Raw genomic sequence first — 9354 nt, 5'->3', positions numbered from 1 at the left:
GGTCAGCCAGCCAGCCAGGTAGAAAAATGTCAGAAAAAGGTAAAAAGACGGACATCAGAGTATTTTTCAGTACACCAAAACGCAAAGTAAGAACTCTAGTAGCCTAATATCTCAAAGACCATGATTAAAATGTTCATAAGAAAGAAGTGAAATGCTAATGGAAATATTTCACAATGATGTCATTAGGCAGAGCAGGCAACAGATGGCACACAGACAGCAGAGCTGGGGACAGATATGCAGGGACAGACTGGCAGAGACAGGGAGTCTCAGGTAAGTTTGTTGAGTCTTTGTTTGGCAACATTATGAAAGGTTCTCAATTTTTTTGATTTGTAAATAGGACATAACATAATTGGAAAATGCCATGAATACCCCCACTCTCAATTTAAACTGGTGACTGAACCAAGATTTGTTTAAGGCAATGGTATTGCTGTTGTGATTAATTGTGTAGTTTTGGGTACCGGTAGTTAGGAGTACAGCAAACACCTTATTTCTTTTCTAGGAGACAGACTGTGAGTCAGTGAGGGTGGTGAAAGGGAAAGAGCCAAGGAGAGAGACTTCAGAGGACAGTGTCACAGCCACGGCAGGACCAGGTGTCACCCTTGTTGCCAGCAGCACCAGTATAGGGGACAGTGGCACAGCATCGTCCAGTTACCTCAGTGATGACACAAAACCATATCAGCCACCCCCACAATTTATAGAACCGCAAACTCTTGCAAACAGAGTGTTGACGTTTCAAGAGAGAGGAACACTGCACTGATAAGGAACATTGCTATAACTATTATTATTAGTAGTATTATAATGATTTAAACAAGTTGGGACAACCCTTCAGTTAACTACTGTACCTAACAATTATCCAGTAGTAGTGATTATGGTCCCTCAATATACATTTAACATATTACAACATAGTCTATGTGTTACAGCACTACTTTTGGTGTCCCCCTCAGGAATTGCTCCTGAGAAAATTTCATGTAATTGTCCCCTCCAAGGTTGATGTCAGATTTTCGCCCCTGCGTCATTGTAAATAAGAATTTGTTCTTAACTGACTTGCCTAGTTAAATAAAGGTTTCATTTTTTTTTTAAACATCCAACCTGTAGCACTCATTTCCATCATCATGAAGTGCTTTGAGAGGTTAGTCAATGACCACATCAACTCTCCCTCCCCAACACACTCAATCTTCTCCAATTTGCCTACCACCCCAACAGATCCTCAGARGATGAAATCTCCATTGCACTGCACATTGCCCTCACCCACCTGGACAAAAGGAATGCATATGTGAGGATGCTGTTCATCGACTACAGCTTGGCCTTTAATAGCATAGTGCCCTCTAAGCTCACCACAAAGCTCGCGGCCCTGGAACTGAACTCCTCCCTATGCAACTGGATCCTGGACTTAATGACAGCCCAGGTGGTGATGGTATGCAAAATATTCCCTTCTCAACATGGGGGCCCCACAAGGGTGGATGCTCAGTCCCCTCCTGTACTCCCTGTGTACCACAACTGCATGGCCTCACACAAGTCTAACTCCATCAAGTTTGCTGATTACCAACAACGACGAGTTGGCCTACAGGGAGGAGGAAGACAATCTGACGGCGTGGTGCAAGATATCAACCTCTCCCTCAACATCAGCAAAATAAAGGAGCTGATTAATTACTTCAGGAGGAACCAGGCTGGGCATGCCCCCATTCTCATCAACAGGGCCGCTGTGGAGACGGTCAAAAATGTCATGTTCCTCAGCGTACACATCTCCAAGGAGCTGAAATGGTCAAACCACACGGACAGGAGGAGGTTGAAGAAATTTGGCCTGTCCTTGAGGGCCCTCACTTTGTTCTACAGGAGCACCATGGAGAGCATACTGTCGGGCTGCATCACAGCCTGGTACGGCAACTCCACCACATTTGGGTGCTCACTGTCTGCCCTCCAGGACAACTACTACAACACCATGTGTCGCAAGAAGACCAAGAAGATCATCTGGGACCCTAGCCTCCCGAGCCACGGACTGTTCTTCCCGCTTTCATCACTCAGATGTGGGCAGTATTGGAGTATCATGGCAAAACCTGAAAGACTGGCCAATAGCTTCTACCCCCAGACCATCAGGCTGCTGACTTGCCACCACTAGTCAGCTACATACTCCCCCCCCCCCCGCCCCCCAACCTCAGTGACAATTACCCTGCCCCCACCAAATGGACATTTTATAATTAGCCACCACTAGACAGATACCTGCCCCCCCCCCCCATTTTCCCTGTCCTTTTGTTATTATTTGTATTGTTTCATTCCTCTATTTGACCTGCGCTGTTAGAGCTGAGCTATAATCCTGTACAGAACTGTACCCTAGATGTACATCTCCAACCCTGTGCATGTCACTAATAAATGCTCTAAATCTCTTAATCTAATTTAGGGTAGCCAAAATCAGCTATTTCCTATAATGTAAAAGGCAGTTAATTATTTTTATTTTATTTTTTTACTATGTTGCACCAAAGACTGAAGCATGAAACAAAATAACTGAGTAACAGCAAGTAACCACGCATTAATGGGCAAACTGCATCTCTCATTCAAGTGGTTAGCCCCACCTAGATCTTGAATTTGCGTTTACTTTTAAACTGCAGGAAAATGTGACTTCTTTTGGCGCGTTTTAATTCCCGCCACGGCTAGTCTAGCGGGTCACACGTTATTCTTTATTTTTATTATATGATTGACGTGCCTTTGTATAGTCTATAATGGTTACCATTGGTGGAGACTGCGTGGTGGGYGGAGAACAGAATGACGATAGACCTTGTGGTGGCTACTCCCATTTACTATGGATATATATTTGTCCTTCCCCTGCCCTTCCTCAAATTCAAAGAGCCGGTGTCCTATCAAAACGTGAGGAGCTGTTTTTCTTTTACTTTTACAATTTGGCTTACTGTTTACAAATAATTGTACAGTATATCAATAGTCATATTGTATCATTAGGCTACTCGATATTTCAACTCACTGGATACGGAGGCGTTTACGTTTAAGGACCAAATAACGAGTCTTCGCAAGATCCGGATGAGACGAGGATTGGTGCCGCATTTTTTCCAACAGRAACGTGGGTCACGCGCCAGATATAGTTGAACTGGATCCCACATCGGAATATTTCTAGAATAAATCGTCAATTTCGTGGATTACAGGAATGCTGCTGTCTAAATTAAACTCATTCGCTCATATCTCCACCGTTGATATGCCGGCGAAAATCCAGCTTCAAGTTCACCAAGGTTAGATGACGCTTGTCTTGTAAATGGAGGTTCGCTATTAGCTAACGAGTAACATTATGCTACCTTGCTACTAGGCTACCAATACTGTATTTTCCATTTGACCTAATCTACAGTAACCGTTTCCCTTTCGGGTATTTCAATTATTTGTATTCACACATGTACCATTACACTAACTATGTGGAAAGGGTTGTATTAATCGTTTGTTCTTGTATATTTACAGGGAAAGAGAGGGAACCTTTCGAGAAGCTTTACCAGGTCGGCTCTGTGCTGGGAAGTGGCGGTTTTGGGACGGTGTATTCTGGCACAAGAATTTCAGATGGAGCACTGGTTAGTATTTCTTACATTTTATTGTCAACAGTCGCATTATTTAAATATATCTTTTAAATACAAGTTGGCTAATCAATTAATATCTTTGCATATTTTCTCGTCTCTAATATCAGGTTTAATTGATCTGATCCTTTTTTCCCACACGCAGGTTGCTGTCAAACATGTGGCTAAGGATCGGGTCTCGGAGTGGGGAGAGCTGGTAAGGATGCTTTTGGTTGTGCATTTTAGTTTAAAGACATGTATAGTATGTTGTTGTCCAGGGGACTGTGGATCTGGCTCCATTCGTTCGTACATTAGGTCGTTTCGCGCGATATCTCAAGACAGCACTGGCACGATTTTAATGAAACGGGTGAATGATGCATATTGCCATAGAGATCTGGCATCATACAAAATTAAACTGTTTGACCCAAGGCGGGAGCTATAGTAATTAACAGAAATGTTGGTCACATGCCATATCACAGTTGGCCGGGGGGAAACTGCATCATTCGTGGGGGACGACATGTCTATTATTGCCTTCCCACAATTGGCGGCAGAAATTAACCAGATTTCAATTTTATTTTCAGCCAAATGGCTCTCGTGTCCCCATGGAGATTCTACTCATGAAGAAAGTTGGGAATGGAGCTCGGGGCGTGATAAAGATGCTGGACTGGTACGAGCGACCTGACAGCTTTATTATTGTCATGGAACGGCCGGAGAAGGTCAAGGACCTTTTTGATTTCATCACTGAGAAAGGTGCTTTACCAGAGGAGCTGGCAAAGAACTTTTTCCGTCAGGTTCTTGAAGCCGTTCGACACTGCCACAACTGTGGGGTTGTACACAGGGACATCAAAGATGAAAACATCCTCATTGATCTTCAGACGGGCGAAATGAAGCTTATTGACTTCGGATCCGGGGCATTGCTCAAAGACACTGTTTACACCGACTTCGATGGTAAGCATCCTCGTTGATATACTCTTAATCATAGTCCGTTTTAGTGGTTAGCTGGATGTGTTGATTTTGGCGCCACCCTTTGGAGGGAAAGTGCATTTTTACAACTCAAAGTTTATAAACATTGTCACATGTCAGGCTCTCCTCCCACACATTCACTCTCACACACGCCTACTGTCACGCTCACTGGCGCTTGACCTCAATAGAAGGCACGCAGTGATTATTTATCAATGTTTAATCCATATAATCACAGATTTATTAAKTCAGTACTTAATGTATATTTTTTGTGTCCATTTTTGAAAGCGTTCTGTGCTACTATTTCTTCATAGAAATTGAGCACATCATTGAATTGAACCGTTATTGTTTTTTCTCTATCAAAAGGCACTAGAGTGTACAGTCCACCTGAATGGATCAAATACCATCGGTACCATGGGCGGTCAGCAACTGTTTGGTCTTTGGGTGTCCTGCTGTATGACATGGTGTGTGGAGATATCCCCTTCGAGCAGGACGAGGAGATTGTACAAGGCCAGGTGCTCTTCAGACGAATAATCTCCACAGGTGAGCCCCAATAACTGGAACAAACCATCCTCAAACCTAATAAGCTACACCAGTGGAATATATTGCTCATGTATTAGTCATTGGGTGACCAGTCTAAGCACTGACTAACCATTATCCCCATTCTTCTTCCAGAGTGCCAGCAGTTGATCAAGTTGTGCCTGTCCCTGAGGCCTGCTGAGAGGCCATCGTTTGAGGACATCATCAATCACCCATGGATGCAGAGCACAGTGTCCTCAGCAGGGCAGAGCACAGAGATCAGACTGCACAGCATCAGTCATGAGCCTACTGCTTTCACCACCGTGGTGGCCCAATGACTGTATCACTGCACTGACAGAGACTAGTAGAACACAGAGGACTGACGTGGCTGTACACCAAAGACAATATGGACTATACAGAAGGAAGTTACATTTTATTTAAATATCTCCCTCTTTCTCTTGTGGCCAGACCCCACCTGTTCACTCTCCTTTTGGACTTCATGAAAACCAAACATCCTTAATGGCTACTTAATTGGACACTGTAATATCACAAGCTATTCTCACCCCTACGAAGGACTTGCTCTGTAATATTGGCTGTGGTGTGAGAGTATGTACACCAGAAAGGACGAAGTCCATCCCTATTCATGTGATTTGTTCTGCTGAAGGCATGAACAAGTGGACAGTCTTTGTTACATAACTAGCTAGCTACCAACCAGCCATTGTACTCTGCCCTGCCTCACTGATGAGTGGGTGTCAGAGGAAGCAAAGAGGAGCAAATCGAAGTGCCTTTGGTGTGTCAGATTGTTGGGGACCCTGGAAATACTTGAATTTCATGAAGCCAACATATCACTTTTTTTTCTTTTACTTTACAAGGTTTTATTTCCTGCTTTCGTCTTATAGGACTAGATCAGTAAAGCCTTTGCCATTTTCCAATATCGACCGCAGCCAGAGAACCTCCTATAGTACACACAAACCTGTGCAAACAAAAACCGGAAGACTTACCTCACTTTCCTGCATCCACCTCTGAGCTTTTAACGCCTGTCTACACACAACTACCACTCACCCAGACGTGAATGCACACTGCAATGCAAAGCACCACACTAAAATACTAAATGCTTTTTTGTTCGAATAAACATGTCTGTGTCTTTCACCTCACAGGCTAGGAATAAGGCTATTGTGAATAATATTTGTGTGATTTTTCTCACTCGAGCTGTGTGGAATTATTTATTTATTTATAGAGAATTTCGGCTGTATATTTCATTCCACAGTTGTTGAAGGGCCCACAGATTATTTAAATGTATTTTGACCATATTTATGGCTTGAAATCTTCTGAGCAGATGTTTGTGTGTGTATGTATGTGTATATATATGTCTGTGTGTAAATAACCTTCAAAGCACTTCCATTTTAATGTATGTTGAAAGTCTACTGATGGTAACTGTTTGTTATTTGTCTGCTGTTGATTTGGATGAATTGACAATGTTCTGAGTAAGCAAGTGTGTGTCATACATCAGCATTGTTTTCACCTCTTGTTGCATGATTGCGGCTTGGATTGTTTTGTTTTCATCCAAATTAGAATTGTAAATTATATTAACTATTTTTATACGATTTCAATAAATATTTTTTTAACCTTTGACTTTTGACCCACTTGTTTTACTTCAGGAGATAATGTCTACCATGAGCCTGGTATTTCAACTACAAACACAAGTGAAAAAATAGCTTAAAACCCAATCATATTTCAGATGTGAATTAGATTGACATGAATGAATAACAAGATAAGTTGCCACCACTGCTCCACACCTGCTCAGAGTCCACATAGCTCAACTCTCTTTCGTGTGTAAGAAGTGGGGTGTAGACCATTACCATATGTCAAAGTTGACAAGGACAAAAGCTGACGACATACGCACATCCAGGTGCTTTCTGGAGTTGAAGGTGAACCACACCTGTCATATATACATATATATATATATACTCTCCCCAAAATTCACAAGAGCATGACGCCATGCAGGCCCATTGTGAGTAGTAATGGATCTCTGACAGAGAATATCTACCTTTGCAGACCATTTTATGAAACCCTGGGCGATCTCTCCCCACGTGTACTAGAGACTTGATTTTATTAATCTTTTGAAATCTATGGACAATATACCTGACCATTCTGTGTACTTTTGATGTTACCTGTCGATATACTAACATCCCCCATCAGGGCGGCCTAGAGTCCCTAAAGTTCTACCCCAATGAACGTCCCCCTAATGCTCTACCCAGCACCAATTGTATTGTGGACTTGGCTGAACTGGTACTAACCTCCAACTATTTTCTCTTCAGAGGAGACTTTTTCTTCCAGACCATAGGTGGTACTGAATCCAGACCTCAACCCATTTCTCTCCTATCCTAATTCTGAGATAATTGGATGACATTTTCGTGATCTATAAAGGGACCCAGGAAGAACTCTTGGATGTGATGGTTATTAAGCTCCCTCTACAAATCTCTATAGGAAACCCACGTACAGGAACACCCTCCTTAGAGGTGACAGCTTTGATCCACGTCCTGTAAGTCAATTCAGCCGCATCAGAAGAATATGTGGCTCTGATGCTTCTTACTAGAAACAGATCTCACACAAAGGTTTAAGGAAAGAGGGTAAAAAGATAATTGGGTAAAACATGCCAATGATCATTTTGAAGGACTAACACATTTGGAAAGCCTTCAACCAAAAGTCAAAGAAAAAGCAGAACATGTCCCATCATGCTTCACCCAATACTCACCATTAGAGAAGGCATTTATCAGGAAGCATTGGTACATTATTGATACTGACCCACAATTGAAACTCATCTTTAAATATCCCCACATATGGTCGTTAAAAGACCACAAACCATGAGAGACATTGTGGTCAAATCTGATTATCCACCAGAGAAAAGGGAAACTTTCTTGGAGAAGGTTCCAGAGGGTAATTACAAATGTGGCCAGTGTGCTCAATGCAGTTTCACGTACAAATGTGTGGCCTGATTACCTGCATGTCCACCAATGTTGTTTACATGTTGAAATGTCATTGTGGTCTGTCTTACATAGGGAAAACCTGTAGAAGCTTTAAGACCCGAATCAGTGTGCATCGCAGAAATATACGGACAGGTGAGAACAAATCTGGTCGCTGCTCATTTTGCACAAGCTGGACATCCTATTAGCTCTCTGAGATACATTGGAATAGAAATGGTCAAGATGTCACGCAGGGGAGGGGACATTGAGAGGAAACTTCTTCAAATGGAATCTTTCTGGCTCCACACTGTCTCCTCTTGACCTTAACGAGGAGTTAAACTTAAAACCGTTTTTATAGTTTAAAAATGTAAAAATGATTGTGTTTTTTATCCTAATTTCTACATACTATTTTCTACATTGTGGAATAATAGCGAAGACATCAAAACTATGAAATAACACTTATGGAATCATGTAGTAACCAAAAAAAGTGTTAAAAAGATCTAAACATATTTTATATTTGAGATTCTTCAAAGTAGTCACCCTTTGCCTTGATGACAGCTTTGCACACGCTTGGCATTCTCTCAACCAGCTTCATGAGGTAGTCACCTGGAATACACTTTAATTAACAGGTGTGCCTTCTTAAAAGTTAATTTGTGGAATTTCTTTCCTTCTTAATGTGTTTGAGTCAATCAGTTGTGTTGTGACAAGGTAGGGGTGGTATACAGAAGGTAGCCCTACTTGGTAAAAGACCAAGTCCATATTATGGCAATAACAGCTCAAATAAGCAAAGAGAAACAACAGTCCTGTAAGACATGAAGGCCAGTCAATACGGAAAATGTAAAGAACTTTGAAAGTTCCTTCAAGTACAGTCGCAAAAACCATCAAGCGCTATGATGAAACTGGCTCTCATGAGGACCGCCACAGGAATGGAAGACCCAGAGTTACCTCTGCTGTGGAGTTCATTAGAGTTACCAGCCTCAGAAATTACAGCCCAAATAAACTCTTCACAGATTTCAAGTAACAGACACATCTCAACAACAACTGCATTATGTAGTATGTAATTGCATTATGTAGTAATCTATGTGTAATCTATCCTGTTTGTGTGTTTATGTAATTCTGTGTGATTATTTAGTTAGTTAGTAAATAAATAATTCAGCCAATTTGTGTATTGCTGATTCATCATGGAGACTAGGGTTTATGCAGATTTATAGGATTATGCGACATTCAGAATGAGACTGATATGTGGTAAAAATACATTAATAAGTGACTGTTATCTATAGAGATTAATATATTTTATAAGAGTTTAATTRGGGAGATAGTAACTCGTTAAATACGTTTTCCCATGGTGTTCCAGATTACTACTTAATTAA

General features: G+C 41.6%; 1 protein-coding gene and 1 long non-coding RNA gene across 2 annotated transcripts; both read left to right on the top strand.

The window, feature by feature from the left end:
• The first annotated feature begins 3 nt into the window (after positions 1 to 3).
• On the top strand, positions 4 to 1014 carry LOC139028004 (uncharacterized). The gene is made up of 3 exons (XR_011480138.1): positions 4 to 86; positions 187 to 270; positions 500 to 1014. It is a non-coding gene; the product is annotated as an uncharacterized lncRNA (long non-coding RNA).
• A 1821-nt stretch (positions 1015 to 2835) lies between these two features.
• Positions 2836 to 6058, top strand: LOC111966464 (serine/threonine-protein kinase pim-1-like). The gene is made up of 6 exons (XM_023991107.2): positions 2836 to 3233; positions 3454 to 3560; positions 3709 to 3759; positions 4124 to 4490; positions 4869 to 5045; positions 5178 to 6058. The coding sequence occupies exons 1-6, from the start codon at positions 3152 to 3154 to the stop codon at positions 5357 to 5359; spliced, it is 966 nt and encodes a 321-aa protein (XP_023846875.1). The 5' UTR covers positions 2836 to 3151; the 3' UTR covers positions 5360 to 6058.
• Positions 6059 to 9354: the final 3296 nt, after the last annotated feature.

This window comes from Salvelinus sp. IW2-2015, linkage group LG7 (assembly GCF_002910315.2).
Source record: "Salvelinus sp. IW2-2015 linkage group LG7, ASM291031v2, whole genome shotgun sequence".
In the NCBI taxonomy this organism is placed as follows: Eukaryota; Metazoa; Chordata; class Actinopteri; order Salmoniformes; family Salmonidae; genus Salvelinus; species Salvelinus sp. IW2-2015.
This window is presented reverse-complemented; position numbering and strand designations above follow the sequence as displayed.